General features: G+C 39.4%; 1 protein-coding gene across 2 annotated transcripts in view; it reads left to right on the top strand.

Moving 5' to 3' along the window:
• Window positions 1-16,451, top strand: part of PDE1C (phosphodiesterase 1C) — a 217,241-nt gene that overhangs the window by 35,444 nt on the left and 165,346 nt on the right. For both annotated transcript variants that reach the window (XM_062498241.1, XM_062498250.1), the window contains exon 3: window positions 107-278. In XM_062498241.1, coding sequence (XP_062354225.1) covers window positions 107-278 — 172 coding nt within the window. The remainder of the gene's footprint in view (window positions 1-106; window positions 279-16,451) is intronic.

Genomic DNA, 16,451 nt, shown 5'->3' with positions numbered 1-16,451 from the left:
GTCATGCAAAAGTAAAATGGTAGCAGACTACCTTTGCTTTTCAGAATCCTGAGACATTGTGCAATAAGCCTATGAATTGATTTTCCTTCTCATCCCGTTTTTTCAGGGTCTAAATCCCAAAACTGCTTGTGGAACACCATTATCGGTGGGCTGACCAGCAATCACAAGGAAAGGCCAAAGCTGACCATTATCAATGATCCTAGACCTCCTGAAGAAATTTTAGCAGATGAACTACCACCAGTGGACAGCCCTGAGGCATTGGTGAAAACATCTTTCAGGTCTGACTGATATGAGTTTGCTTCATTTATTTTGAGAAGATATGTTTTTAAGATTAAATCTGCAGTGTGGGTTTGACGACAGAAATTGATACTAAAATATTTTGTGATGCTGTGTATCTTTGTACTAAAAAAGAGTGTAAAAAGATATCCATAAATAATATTGACTGGATTTGTCTTTAATTTTTTACACTTCATAAGCCTCCCTAAAAGATTATTTACTAGGCAGAAAGTCTGTAACTAGTCAAAATAATCAGCAAAGACAGCTCATTATATGAAGATGTCTTTGAAGGTTGGTATTGTTTCACTTGAAGGTTGGTATTGTTTCATTTGAAAGTGATTTAATGATGAGTAATTGCACTTTAGGTCAGATGATGTGCTTCATTGATACAAGGGTGAATTAGAGCTTTTCCTATTGATATAATGTCTTGACAACTGTCTAGCATTAATATATGAAGGGGAAGAATTCTGACCAAGGGCTTGCAAAAAAGTGATTTCTGCTGTTATAGAGTGATATATCTATATTTTTGAAGTGGGATATATATATATATATATAGCTGTATTTTCCACTCTTTTATTTATCATTGTTGATGTACAGTTTCCATATGTTTCTTGGAAACATGTTTTCTGAAAATTTGTCTCTCAAAGTGAGGTAAAATAGAGAAGCCATAGGGCATACAATGGATTTTTGACTGAAATGTGAAAATTGGCGTGCCCAGAAAAAGCAAAGTGAGTGGCAGAACTGATTTTTCAAATTTTTTTTTTAGCTTATTTTTAGGATGTTGAAAATTTGTGCTCTACTTTTCTTTTGCACTGAACATACCTGTGTTTAAAATAATGTTCCTTGATTCAGATAAATTGCTCTGACTACAGTGATTTTGATCATACCTGAGTTTATGAAACTTATTTCACTCTTCCTACAATTATTATTTTGAAGGTAGTTGATTGAGTCATTATATTAGGTAGTAATTTCAGGTATTTGTTCATATTTCTTGATGTTTAAAAGCGTAATACCATAAAGTGAGTTTATGCCAGTCTATATAAATAACCCTGTAATTTCATAGTGGATTTTCATTCTTTAATATTCACATTTAAATGATTCAGGACAAGGGTTTCAGAACCTGGATCTTCTTTTTTATGATGGCCTATGGTATTTAATGACTTAAAAACTTTGTATCTCTAATATTTAAAATCTATAATTTCAAGAGATCTAAGTATTTGTCAGCTTTTACTTCTGATAACAATATATGGGTAGCAGCATTCCTTACATTGCCATTGTCAAGATAATTTTGAACATTTAATGCAGCAAAATAGTGTCACAGCATTTCAAGTGGTATAGCATAATGACTGCTGAGTTGTAAAATGTAATTTAACAAAACAGTTTTGCTAATACTAACAAGTTTAACAAAACTAGTTTTGCTAATAATTGGTTAAAAGGCTTTATAAACAACACAGAACCTTTGTATCATATCAATATAGATGTTACTGTATAATGTGGAATTTTCAGGGGCTTTATAGATGGAAATCCAAACAAATTGTTGTTCCAAAATAAATTTAAGTGCCTAGTTTTCCAAAGGAACAAAGCCCTGTGTATGCTGAAGAACACTGAATACACATCTCTTGTGTGGGTGAACTATTAAATGGGGACTGGGGAAGGAAAGCATTTCCTACTGTGAGTGAAGTTCAGGTTCATGACCGCCTGAGGAACATGATTCTACTTAAGTCCATGGGACCTAGTAAAATGCATTGCAAGAATTGGCCAATGTAATTGCCAAGCCAGCTCTCCATGATATTCAAGAAGTTGTGGCGATCAGGTGAAGACCCTGGTTACTCGAATTATTGCACCCATCTCAGAAAAGGGTAGGAAGGAGAATCCTGGGGAACTATCAACCTGTCCGTCTCACCTCTGTGCTTGGGAAGATCATGGAATGGATTCTCCTAGAAGCCATGCTAAGGCACATGAAAGGGAGGTGAGTTGAGACAACCAGCACATTTTCACCAAAGACCTGTCTGATCTAGAAACCTTAGTGACCTTATATGATGGAATGATTACATCAGTGGGCAAGGGAAAGGATCTAATTGGGATTTAGGAGAAATCTATCTGGATTTATTTAAGGCCTTTGATATGGTCCCCCACAGCATCCTCTCTCTAAATCAGAGATGGATTTGCAGGGGGAGCTGTTCACTAAGGGAGGAATTGGTTTAACAGTCACATCCACACGGTAATCAAAAGCTTGGGGACCCAATATGTGCTTCAGAGGGACGTGTCCATATTGGGGCCAGTGCTACTTAATGTCTTTATGGGGACAGACAAAGCGATCGAGTGCAACCTCAGTGCTCAACAAGGTTCAACAAGTCCAAATGCCAGGTTCTGCAACTGGCTTGAGGCTACTCCCACTACCATACCAGCTGGAGGATGAAGAAATTGACAGCAACCTTGCAGAGAAGGACTTGGGGAAATTCTGGTGGATAAGAGGCTAAACATGACCCAACAGAGTGTGCTCACAGCCCAGAAAACTGTGTCCTGGTCTGAATCAAAAGACCAAGGCCAAAAGGTCGAGAGAGATGATTGCACTCCCCTACTCCACTCTCATGAAATATTGCTAGATTCCACCTGGAATACTGTGTCCAGTTCTAGAGTTCTAAAACACAAGAAAGACTAGATCTGTTGAGCAGGTCCAGAGGAGGGTCTGAACAATCATCAGAGGGAACATCTCTCCTATGAGGAAAGGCTAAAAGAATTGGAGCTGTTCAGCCTGGAGAAAAGAAGGCTCCAGAGATGCTTCTTCATGATCATACAGTTCTTAAAGGGAGCTTATAAGAGAGATAGGGACGTACTTTTCAGCAGGGCTCTTGTTACAGGACAAGGGATGATGGTTTTAAATTGAAGAGGTGTCAATTTAGATTAGCTAGAAGGAAGAAAATATTTATACTGTTGTCTTGGGGTGACTTTATGATGCTTCTATCCCCAAACTGTCTGTTCTGTTGGTGTTGAATATTGAATTCTGTTCTGTAGCTTTAAGACTGGTTTCAGGAGTGAGGGGAGAGAGAAGAGGTGCAGAGTTTGTTATCAGAGACTGCACTTGCTCCCCCACATCCTTCACAGAGACTGTGTTGTCTGCAGTGGACAGCAGGAGAGCAAGGACCAGGACAACTATACAAATGGTGAAACACTGGAACAGTTGCCTAGAGAGATAGTAGATGTCTCATACCTAGAAACATTTAAGGTCAGGTTGGACTGGATTCTGAGCAACCTGATTTAGTTGAAGGTGTTCCTAGGGCTGGACTAGATGGCTTTTAAAAAGTCTCTTCCAACTCACTATTTTAAAAATAAATTTTGAAAAAATCTATGAAACCATAGCATATATGGTTTTAAGGTGATGTCAGTGGGAATAACAGCTATGAGCCTTACTTCACTGTCTTGTCTGAGTCATAGCAAGAGCCTTTTTCCAGTCACTTAACAGAGAGAGACATGCAGGATTTCTGCTTTACCACCTCTCACATTTTGAGAATCTCTCAGCATCAAAGCTTTGCTGTATCTACTTAAAGCAGTATGTGGGGTCTGAAAATTGGAGAGGGAGGTCATGTTGTGCAGGACAGCTGTGACTATGCAAAGAACAGGTGTTTAAGGCTAATTGATGGGTAGAATAAAGCCCACATTCTCTCCTTGCTGGGTCTCAGTATTTGTTTACTGCTTGTTTTATTTCGATTAAAAAAACACCTCAACACACACACACAAATAAGAGAGATTAGTTTCATATTCCCTAACTTCTTAAAATAATAAACAAAATCACTGCACAAAGCTGAGCATGTTAAATACACTTTATTGTTGCATTTTAAACTCCTCTGCAACAGATCCAGGTCTCATTTATCATTAAAACATTGTTTGTCTTTCTTTTAATCATGTCTCCCTTCTAGGTTCATGTTATGCTTTGTGAGAGCTATATGCCCATTTCTTGTAGGTTGAGATTTACAAGTCAAAAGGGGAGTAAGAAGAGAAAGGCTATCCAAAGGCTGCATTTTTTCCTTATCTTTGTGTGCATGGAGTCCAAGAAGGTGTTTTTAGGCAGTTGAAATAGAAATGCATGTCTTCTTTTTTTTTTTTTTTAATATCGCTGTCTTTTTGTACTTTATAGGAAAAGTCTATTATTGATGATAAGGCAAGACAGTGACTTGTGGGTGTTCTTACAAAACTGTGCCTCTGAATAGCAGGCAACAAATCCACTTCTGAAATGGAAGCTCCATGGATAAACAAAGGCCAGAAGGTCCTAGTTTGAGGACTGACCAATGCATGTCCTTGACCACACCTCTCTGCCTGATGAATATCAACTGAATCTTGTACTATCACGAACCCTGAGCAATTGTTTTGTAGCTGTGCAAGATTTTCAGTTCTGGTTTTGCCAGCATCAGATCAACTGCAGTTCTTGACATGGACAGACTATGCTGGGGCCTGATACACAGAGAGGGTAGATATATTTTTAAAGCCAAATATTGTATACCTGTACAAGCGTGTGAACCTTAAATGTCTGTGTGACATTAATGTATACAAGGCTGTTCCAGGGACTGCTAGTTGCCTGACTTAGTGAATTTTCCAGCCCAGTCTTCCCTTCAGATTTATAGAAGAAACTACATATGGGTAGGAAGTTGCATGTAGGAAAATACATGAATTTAAGTATAGTTCTTATCTTGATAAGGAAACATTTAATAGAGTATTACTTAGTTAACTACACCATGAGAGATTAATAGCCTCTACATATTAATACCAAAGTGGTATCCCTTGCAATTCCTGTTGTCATAATTTTTAGCATGGTTTCCTAAGGGAAAATGACTATCCTTTTTCTAAGGAAATTTCTGTATGCATATCCCATTAACTTTTTAGGCATAGCTGAACTTGAGCAGTAGCTTAACAGCAGGTTAGACATCTCAAAGGTCATATGCCACAACTTCTCCCCTCCTGTCATGTGATTTTTACCCAGCATGGTTACACATGCAGAGTTCCAGGCTTTTCTGATGTAAAGTGTCTCCTCACAGGAAGGACCAGCTGAGTTTTCAGGAAAATAGCACTGAAAATGGGCTGGAAGCCACCTGGCCTATTCTTCCAGCCTGTGATCTGCACTTGAAAGGCACTTGGGAGGAAGGGATGTGGGTTTTGTAACAGATACATTGTCCTGATGTCTGTGCATGTCCTCTGCACCCCAAGTTCCTTGCCCTGTTATTAAATCAAGACTGTCACATTATATATTTTATTCCCAGTGAGAAAATGGCAGAGGGGCTTTCTTACTTTTGGCAGTCAGAGAGTATGATGAGTGGAGATAAAAGTCTTTTGCTTAAGATTTGTTTTGAGTTCTTTAAATTGTGTAAAGAAGGAACATTAAAAAGGCACTCAAAGGCAATTCCTGTACAGTTTAATCCACTTTTAAAGGTCCTTTAAAAGGCAATAGAGTTAAGTAGTATATTATACTGTGATGTTTTCCTTAAACATAAGGTGGAACATCCACCAGATCCAATCCAATCGGGAACAGATTTAATTTCAATTTGAGAGCGCAAAAAACTGCTAGTAAGAGTTCAGGAATATTCTGAAGTGAAAAAAGTAGCATATCTTGGGAAAAAGGGTACATACTATCAAGTACTCACTGTTTTTACTCTGATAAGAAACTGTGGGCTGTTACAGGTTTAAGCTGGCTTTTCTCTCCAATGTCATCAAGTGGAAATTTTGCTCCTTTCAGGGCAGTGTTGGAAGTAGAAACCTATGAACATACTGCACCAACTCAGCCAGATGGGAAGCCTGGCAGTATACTGAAGGACAACATTTAGCTTCTGCAAGGAGCATTAGAAATTGGCTAGTTGTAATAGTTTGGGTTTGCCAATTGTAATATATTTACCTCTTGTTGTGAAATAGAATTAGGAGTAAAAGTAAAGCAGGCCTAAAACTTAAAAGGAAATAAAGAAAAAGTTTATTAACAACACAAAGAATAATAACAAATTCAGAACAGATTTTCAGACCAGTTCTTCTTTCCCCCTTTGTTACAGCTTAACAACATATAGGGACACTTCAGTCAATTCCTTACTTAAATAATCTTTTTCAGTTCACTTTAGGGAGAGGATTTTCTTCTTGTTTAGCTATAAGCATCTTTTACCAAGAAAGAAAATAACCAGTTCTCTCTTGACTCCACTTTTTAATGATTAACAGCCACCCGGGATCTGCCATCATGAATTTCCTCCCACTTTACAGTCTTTTCAGAGCTGAGTTGCAGGCCATGTTAAAAAGTCATGGGGTATTACTTTTAAGGATGAGCTACTCAAAGGCAAAAGTTCTCTTCAGTTCACGTCTCTCTGTTCATACTTCATTCCCAGGAACAGAGATCCCCCTCCTTTCCTTGGGGCAAAGGATTCTTCAAACACTTTACACCTTGCTCCACCCCCCATCTCTCTTTTTTTTCATGGTTTAAAGGAATTTTTTCGTGAAGTACAGTCCACCCCTATAACTTAAAAAAAGATTTTTCAGCCACCCTTCATGGTGTCTCCTCATTCTCCTTCCATTTAGAAACTTAGCTTTTACTTCATTGACTTTGGTGTATCCTTTGTGTTCTTCTCCCTCTCACCCAAGGAAAGATGAAAGTCTGTAAGTCTTATCTGAGCATTGGTAAAAAAAAAAAATTAAAACCTCACCCAGAAGTTGCAGGGGCTGTGCCAGGCCATGCCGGAGCTGTGTCAGGATCTCAGGGTGCCCAGGCCACGCTGGAGGGGCAGGACGAGAACTGCAAAGTGCATCCAGAGGAGAAATGGGTGCCAAGGCCGTGTGTCCATGGCTTTCCCCCGGCGCTGCCCGCCCCCAGCTCCAGCCGCAGCCCGGGGGTTCTCCCTCTGCCCTGCCCAGCACACAAAGCCCTGGGGGCTCTCCCGAACCGGGCCCGGCTGCCTCCGCCCGGGCCCCATGAGAGGGACCCGGGTCAGGTCGGTGTTACTTTGTGAAAGGATGGAAATGCAAGATGGCTTTCCCGGGGTTTACTTGCTTCAAATGTGATTCACGGAGGGAACCGACTTTTCCAATTGGTTTCTCAGGCTGTCAACAACTAAACCAGCCTCCAGTTGGTCCCATCAATTCACAGAGGAAGTTCTCATGGAGAAAAACTTCCTAGTTTGCCCTCCCCCCAGGGTAAAATCAGCACAGTAGTCATGAACAGGTCCAGTGACAAACCAGGTATGTTGGGCTCAGCTCCAAGAAAATGCAAAACCCGCAAGTGAATATTAGGCTAAAAGGACAGGGGAGTGGCTCAAGGGGGAAGAAAAAAGCGAAAGAAACAGTTTAGAGGAAAGTACTGTAAAATACAGGAAGTATTTTCAAGTGTTTTGTTGCTGTCATTACCATTTTGATACAAGTAGTTTTTCCATCCAACCTGAAATTTCAGTTATTCTAAGGCACCCTTTTAACTTCTCTGGGAATGTAAAGGCATTTACCTGGGCACATATTGCACACCTTGGGACATAGTGCTTGGTGCAAGAGTGAAAGACCTGTGATGTAAATGAGCACCACACTGACAGATTTACAGATGAGGGATATTTTGGGGTTGCATATACGACTGGACTGGTCTAAAATTCAGAGCTCATGTTTAAAAATGGAAATAATGAGTACAGTGGGAATTACAAATTTGAAGGATCTTGCCCAACTGGCTTACCAGTGACAGAGTGTTACGGTCCAGTTTTTAAAGTTATTAAAAATGCCTCTCCTCAAATTAATGTGCAAATGAGACCATATACCAAAGTCAATAGTATGGATTGTATTTGATAGTAAATAGGGGGGAGAAAGAGAGAGAGAGAAAGTAGGAAATAGAGAAGAGGTGGAGAGAGAGAATGACAGGTGATAGAGACAGATTAAAAGAAATATCACCACTCCATGGATCCCAACCATATTCCATTGTTCCTCTCCAGCTGGTCTTCTTGGTGGTCTTGGACCCTCAAAAAACATAGAATCTGATGGATTAATATATGCCCAGGCTGGGTGGGATTGCCCAGGTACCCCCCCCGGGAGTGTGCAGTTTGGCAGAGTCTCTTACAGCAGACTCTGGATCTGTTGCATCCCTTTGCATCGTGTCCTGTGGTGCAAGGCCTCTGGAATGAGTTTGAAGAGCGCCTTGGGGGTCACTGATGGATTATGACACCCCCTCAGCTGCCTCTCAGGTGATGTCCTGTGGATGGGGCCTGTGGGGCTGGGGGTTTCACAGCTGGGCTGCTTTGTGTACGGGAGGATGGATATTCAGTGCCTCTGACCAGAGGTTTCACCACACCCCCGAAGCCGCCTCCTCCCCCCTCAGCTGGGGAAATCGGTGTAAACTTGGTCTCTGGGGGCTGTGGTGTCCCCCACACCAAATCTGCCAGGGGTGATTTTCTGCTTCCTTTGGCTTTCTTATGGATGCATTCCTTTCTCCCAGCCTTGTTTGTTTTTCCCTTTGTTTGTCCCCTTTATCTTATCAGGGTGGCTTATCTCACAGTCCAAATTTCCAGTTAAGCATCTTCAAGGAGGGATGGACTTCTGTGGTTGTCTTCATACAGGTTTTGCTATAATGGGCAAAGCTCCTTCATAAGAATGTTTAAGACATGAAACATTTCAGTCTCTGACACAGAAGTGTAAGGAAAAATGAAACAAGTTACAAGTTAATTTATTAGCATTTAATTGTGTAGTAAACAAATAACTGATCTACCTGTGCTGATTCATATTTATCTATTATTCATGTACAGAACCTCACACTCTTCAGAGTGCATGAAAGATGGTCACCCTTTCATGCTGTATCACAGTATAATCTTTGTATTAGTCATACTGCAATAATTTGAAGTAACTTTCTGGATAGGTGAAAGCAGCATTGGAATCTAATATTTCTCATATCGTCTTCTGCTCTGGAAATAAACTATATATTTGCAGGGAAGCTTATACTCAGCTGAGTGAGTAGGTGTTACACTTGTTTTCTCACATTGAGATATGTTTCTTCAGCTGTGAAATAAATAACTGATCATTTGAAAGGAAGACATACAAATGTGTTTTGTAATCTGACATGTGCAGTTACAGGACAGGAAGTTCTATGCTGGTGGGGAGCAGTATACTGACAAAATACAGCACATTTTGCCAATAATAGTTCAGCTAACTTTATGACTAGAAAACTTCTTTTCAACAGTTAGAATCTGGGATTCGGAAGGAAAAAAAAAAAAAGCAGTCAGTGCAGAGTGAAGTATTTTCAGTGCAAAATTATATGCAAATGTTTTTCCTTTGGTGGAAGGGCTACAAGAAGACTTGTTGGCATTTACTACTTTCCTGATAATTTATTCTGGAAAAAAAACCAACCGAGTTAAGCCAAAACATCTAAGAGGATCCTCAAATAGACTTATAGACTCATCTTTGTCAAGTGTGTATTAAGTGAAGAAAGGAATGTTAAGTACTCGTCTCAAAAGAAGAGTCCTTTAAGATGCAGATATTTTCAAACTTAATATAAGTGGCAATTTTGAAGAAAACGTTCCAATTTCAGAAGGCAAGTCCTCTTCTATTTTCTTATTTCTCACACAGTAAATTCATTGTATAATGTATGTCTTAGTCTCATGTTTGTCTGTGCTTTGGATAGACAATGCAGCATTCATCTCGGATGCACAAAATGAGACTCATCTCATATCTCGTTAGCACAGGTATTATCTCACAAATTCCATACTCTATATGTGCAGGTACCATGGGAATCATATGAATAGCTAGGGTTTGACTAGTTAATGTTGACGCTGAGATGGTATTCAAAGAAAGCTGTAATGAAAATTTCTCTAATAAGTTACTTCACATGGACATGCATTTCTGAACGAGTGAGTATTGATAAGCAATACAGTTAATTAGGACAGTGTATAACAAAAGTCCTTTTATGTGTAGACTTTATTGCACATATGCTTGTTAGCACCTACACATCAGGTAATCTTAGCAGAGCATGAGATAGTGAACTCTATTTTTATATGCTTTTTAAAACACAAAAACTTGTCTTTAGTTAATTAATCAAGATTTTGATTAATTTTAGAACTCAGGATCTCTAAATTGCATAGGTTTTCAAGCTAAAGAGAGCAAGGTTAATGGACAAATATTTACCTTCAACAACCTAGTAATACCATTTACATCACATTTCATGATATCTAATTTAATTATGAAACATCTGTCATGGAGGCTGCATAACATCTTGCCTTAAAGACAGTTTCACCAATTGAGGAATACTGATGATGATATTTAGAGGATCAATGATGTTTTGGTAACTGAAGGAGACATGCAAGATCATGCTGTGAAATATCATTCATGAAGATATTTCTAAGTGTACAGGGATGAAATAGTTCTGTGGTCTCTGGGCAACCTCAAATAGTGTCTCTGGGTATCTTGGTTTCACTCTGGCTGAAGGCCAGGTGCTCATCAAAGCTACTTTAACATTCCCCTTCTCAATGGGGCAGGAGAGAGAAAATATTACAAAAGATTAATGAACTGGGAAGGATCACTCATTGATAGCTGTCATGAACAAAACAGACCCAACCTGAAAAAATTTATTAATTACCATTCCAAATCAGAGCACGAGAATGAATTAAAACAGATCTTAAAAACAGCTTTTCCCCAGTCTTCCCTCCTTCCTGTCTTAACAATTCTCTATGTCCTTCCAGCAGTGCGCATGGGCTAAGTTTCTACCAGCTTCTCAGAGAAGCTGCCCCTATAGATTTCCACTATGACAGCTTTGCCACATGAATTCAATAGAGTTGGTCTAGTTAGTTTTTACATAAGTGTAAAAGTAATCTTACCTCATGTAAATGATAGGGATGTTTATTTTAGTTCGCATAAATGGTGAACACATAATACAGTTAGTGGCAAAAAATAAGCACAGTATTGTTCCTTGGAAAATGCAGGACGAAAATAGCTTTGTTGCTACTTCATTGCAAGTTTCTTTGACCTATGAATCAATCCCTTAAGCCACAAGACAGCTGTCGAGTAAATAGTTAGAATTAAGCTTTTTCACTTTTCCCCTAGTCCTGTTTAGGGCAAAAGGTATTTTTTCCATCCATCCATCCACCCATCCACCCATCCACCCATCCACATAAAAGTATAGTTATAATTCTGTAAGTGAGCTTTAATTTTGAATCAATTAAAAACTTTGATCTCATTTTGGGACCAAAGCTTGGATCCAAAGCTTGGGCCAAACAACATCTGACTGGCATTAGTTGAAATTGACATTAGTTGAAAACTAAATGCTCTGTATATTTATTCACTCTAACACGTGAGGGTTTAAAATCAGCCACAGAATACATGAACCAGAATGAGTGGAATTACAGTAAAGATGATCTATAGTAACTCTAGTAATATAAGAGATAGTTATATCCATTTAGCAATGCAATTTTTCTATCTTAAAAAAGATGCTGTTGCCTTGTAAAGGGAAGAATCCTACTTATATAATGGCCCAAATTTTGAAACTTGTGGCAAAGGTGCAAATACTTAATCTACAAGCAGTACTTGGTGGGAGTTTGTTGGTACATCTGCATGCAGTGGACAGTGCTAGCAGCCCCCTGCTTCTTTGGCAGAGAATTGGGCTGTTCATCTTTGCACCTGTTTTGTCTGAGACATTTTTAGAGGAAACACATTTCAAAGTGTAGTGCTGTGCTTAATATTCAGGAGAAGTACATTATGGTTTTCCTTCCTTCGTAAAGAGAAACAGGTGGCAGTGCAGGGCAGAGTGCTGTGCATAGGGTAGGTGTGTAAGCAGGGGTGGTATGACAATGCCTGCACGCTCCACCCCAAAGTGTGGCCCTGTTCGCATGTCTCCAGATGCAAGAGTAGGAGCGCAGTGTGGAGGCTGGAATTCCTGTTCCCTTGAGTTTTTGATGCACTGCTATGTTGTCATCCTTTGCTGCTCTCTTAGATCACCTCTGTAAACCTCATGTCTCTCACACATCCTCTTCTAGACTGCTTCACAGAAGAGAAATCTTCCCACCCTTCTCCTCCCAGAAGGCAGAAGGGTGTGATAATATAGATAATAGTCACTAAATGTAGACTTGCCCAGGGAGTCATCATCTCACATGCCTTTGCAACTCACCCTGTCAGGCATCCCCTTCTTCTTCCCCCCTTCCAGGGTCCCACACTTCTCAGCTCAAAAATCTTGTGCTCCTCCAGCTCCAGGCACAGATTTCCAATACTTATCTACCAGCTGTACTTACAAAAAAATTCATTCAGCAAAGACCCCAGTAGCTACCCCAGTAGCTTGAAAGAGAGGACCAGGATGAGCAAGATTGACTACTGTAGACTTTCTAGACTTTGAAAGCCCTTGTTTTTTTTATTTGAAAAAGATTGTGGTGATAAACGTGTCAGACTCTGAAGAGGAGCTTTGCTTCTATGGAAGAAGGTGCTTCAGAAGTATGAGGCAACTGGACCCTGCCTAGGCAACATTTGGAGGGGGCCAAGGGAAAAGATGATGAGCAATGGAGTATCTGTTGTATGGTGTATCTGAGTATGGAGACCTTTCTGGGGCTGTGTTCATCACAGGGTCGCTTACCATTTTGTTTCCAGTCTTCATGCTTTTAGAGGAGTAGGAAACCAATGTTACTTTGGCTTACATTTCACATCTTGATTTCTTGTTTTATTCTTTCATATCATCTGCACAAAGAAAGTGCAGTCTAGGTTTAAACAATGGCTGTTTTTCTCCTGGAGGCTGATGTAATTCTTCTTATAGAGAGATGTTGTGGTTTAACTTCAGTCAACTATCAAACAATATGCTCACTCACTCCCCCACCAGCAGAATCACAGAGATAATTGTAAAGGTAAAAACTAGAAAATGTGTGGGTTGAGACAAAGATAGGTTAATAGGGAAAGCAAAAGCCATTCACACAAGCAAAGAAAAAAACAAAGAATTAGTTCACTGCTTCGCATGGGCAGGAAGTCATTCAGCCTTTTCCAGGAGAGCAGGCATAATGGTGTGTAACAGTTACTTGGAAAGACAAATGCCATCACTCTAAACATTTCTCCTTCCTCCTCCCCTCCACCTTTATATACTGAGTATGATGTCATATGGTATTAAATGTCCATTTGGGCCACCTATCCTGGCTGTGTCTTCTCCCAGGCTCCCATGCAGCCACAACTTCCTTGCCATCTCTATATTATCAGCGTTGTGTTCAGCACTACTGTCAAAACAATTTTACCCCATCCAAGAACTGCATAAGAGACCAAAAGGATTTTGTCGCAGCTTTTGCATTACCATTCATATGTCAAGATTTGAAAATATGTAACCACACAACAGGCTCCAGGGTCCAACAGGAGAAAAAAGTTTGTCTGAAAATCAAATTTCCTTTACAGTGCAGGAATCCACTTTCCTTTTGACTGTTGTGGGAATTGCAAAACCAGAAACTTGCCTGGCAGTAAACTGATTTTGCCCTTACACCTTTCACCCTTACACTGAACACCTTATTTCAGAGGCCCTGTTTGTGAAACTAGCAGTACTGCTCACATAGAATGCTCGAAAGATGATGTTCTGTTCAGTAGAGGAGGCAGAGCCATTCTTCTGCAACTTCTTGAGCTATTGTTTTGTTTGTAAAGAAGCACTTTCATTACCATTTGGTATTTTTTTTGTGGAATTTATTAAAAGTGAAACAAGGGTACTTTGTGGAAAACAGATTAAGAGGGAAAATATTTATCTTCCTTTCATCCTTGGGAATCTATTTCTTGTAGTATTACAATTTACCATTTTCTCTGGCTGAAGAAATGGTATTATTATATTTAAGATAAATGGTGAAATGATATATCCATTAAATAAAATTTACATAGAATGTCTTAGTATATACTGTTTTTTACCCAGGAAAATCAGATATACCTTTTAAAAAACAATGTGGTTGTGGAGGACTTAATTTATTCCTAAATAGAACTAAGTAAGCTTTCAACCTAAAGTTTTGTCTAAGTTAATACCACTTCTCTAAAATATAATATTTTCATGTTAGCAAGAATGAACAGAAGCAGATAAAGAACACTATGCCCAAATGAAGACATAGGGTTGATTTTCAGGTAGGCATACTGAATTTGGTAAAACTAGAACTATTCCTGCATAACTGGGTTAGTATCTTTCTTGCTACTTCTGCATCACTTGCTATGCCACCAGAATGGTAACTGTAGGTATTTTCTACCTTTGGGATATCAGTGCTGGAAAAATGGCTGGAGGAATCCTAAAACTTCTGAGTCCATTCCTGGGATCACTGTACAAAAAACATTTTCCTAAATTTATCTTTTAAACCAAACAAGTCTGAGTTTTAAAAAAAAACCTTAAAAAATACCTATTAGATGTGGTTCCATCCTATAAATATAATAGGGATTTAAAAAGAAAACTTTACTCTCTTAGACACATTTTAATGACATTTCATTATTTGTAACAGGTGAACTCATGTCTTAAATTTGACCATCTGTAGTTTCAAAGGAAACTATACCCCATGTACTGCCTTTTTTGTCTTTCTGTGAGTTCATGATGACATAATACAACACAAATCTGTTTTATCTCAATGGCATCTTCCCTAGCTAACAAGCTCATGTAAACAACAAACATGTTGGCACCACATGTTTGCTTGAGATTCCTGCAGTACTTACTGAAGCCAAGAGGACATTTGAAAGATGAACTGATGTTTCTAGCTCTGAATTTTTGCCCTGGCATTATTTGCAGTTCAGTAGGAAAACAGCTCTTTATAGGCTGCCACGCATAAAGAAATATTTGCACAATTTCAAAATACAGGGACTGATCCCAAGCCAGAGCAGAAATTTCAGTTCATTGGTAGCACTTTCTTGATTACTTTTTAGCTGCTTTGAGCTTCATAAAAGGACTGGGAAAACAAATGCTCTGCTGAACCCCTTCCTGTGTATTTTAAAGGTCTGAGGATACTGTATGAGATGCAAACTACTTGCTGGCTTTTGTGCCAAGCTTCAGCTGCTTTCCACCTGCAGCTAGACTTCAGCACTGTCAACATCAGATGAACTCCCATAGGGGGGATGCATGAAGCCAGCAGAAATTTCTGCAAGGGGAGGGGGATTAAAAACCTTTTGGAGTTCTACCCCATCCTCAATCTTTGGGGGTGCATGAGCAGGTCTGGACTTCTCCCACTTCCTTTTTGTGTCATGTAGTCATTGTAGTCACCCACATGGGCTCTTCAGTTAGGTACATACCTCAGAGACTTGTTATTCCTTTCCTTCTCAGGACGCACTTTCCAATTTACCTTCTCTGACTTTTGCAATGAAATCATAGCTGTCTTTATTGCTTCCTGCCTTGGTATCAAAGCTTTGGCAGTGGAGGGAATGTTGTCAAAAGGGCACCTACTTACCACACAGTGATGTAAGCACCTCAGGAGATTAGATGAGAATGTTACATGTGACTTTGGTGTTTATTCCACCCGATCAGAGAATCAGGCAGTCCAATTCCTTTACATGAGGCTGGCAGGCTGTGCTGGGGTAATTGTGTCCCTTTCCAGTGACTAGGCCCCACAGATTCTGTAATCTAAGGGCCATATTTCTAGAACTTGAATAAACCTCATCTACACAAGTTATGTCTGTTTACTTGAATAGTTACTAATGTGAAAATGTAATGCAATGTAAATGTACAATGAAAATGTAAAGATGCCACAATCAGCATTCAGTAGCGGTGACGTTAGTCTCTCATTTGGTAATAGTCATGTACAAGCTTATGAAAAGTCCAGCTTCAGAGTATTATGCTGTAGAATAGAGTATAAAAAAAAATTAAGAAAGAAGGAGATGTTTATACTGGAGAAAGGTTGAACATCTTAACTTTCTGCAGGGAAAGGGGATGAAAACCAAAGACAGCCTGGTTTACATTACCTTTTTATCCAAAGCAATGGTAGATGTTACAGGATTGATGTTACATAGTCTGTTCTTATTACACCAGTTTGCTTTGCCTCCTTATTTTCAACTATCCATGTATAATTTAGGAATGATGCAGTCTGAAGGAAACAGGCTTGTTTTCACAGTTTTAATGCATTTAGCAGCCACTATAGTTAGTGGGGCTAGAGACTGGTACAGAACTGAGGTCCCCATGGCAAATCATCTGCTACCCCATCTGTCTGCCCAAGACTTAGTGACACATTAGGGTCCTGGGGCCTTGTGGCTGCATTTCAAGCTTCAAAGCTCATTAACTTGGCAATTAGTGG

The sequence above is a fragment of the Cinclus cinclus genome, chromosome 1 (assembly GCF_963662255.1).
Source record: "Cinclus cinclus chromosome 1, bCinCin1.1, whole genome shotgun sequence".
NCBI classification, from domain to species: Eukaryota; Metazoa; Chordata; class Aves; order Passeriformes; family Cinclidae; genus Cinclus; species Cinclus cinclus.
Note: the sequence above shows the minus strand (reverse complement) of the source record. Positions and strands in the feature narration are given on the sequence as shown.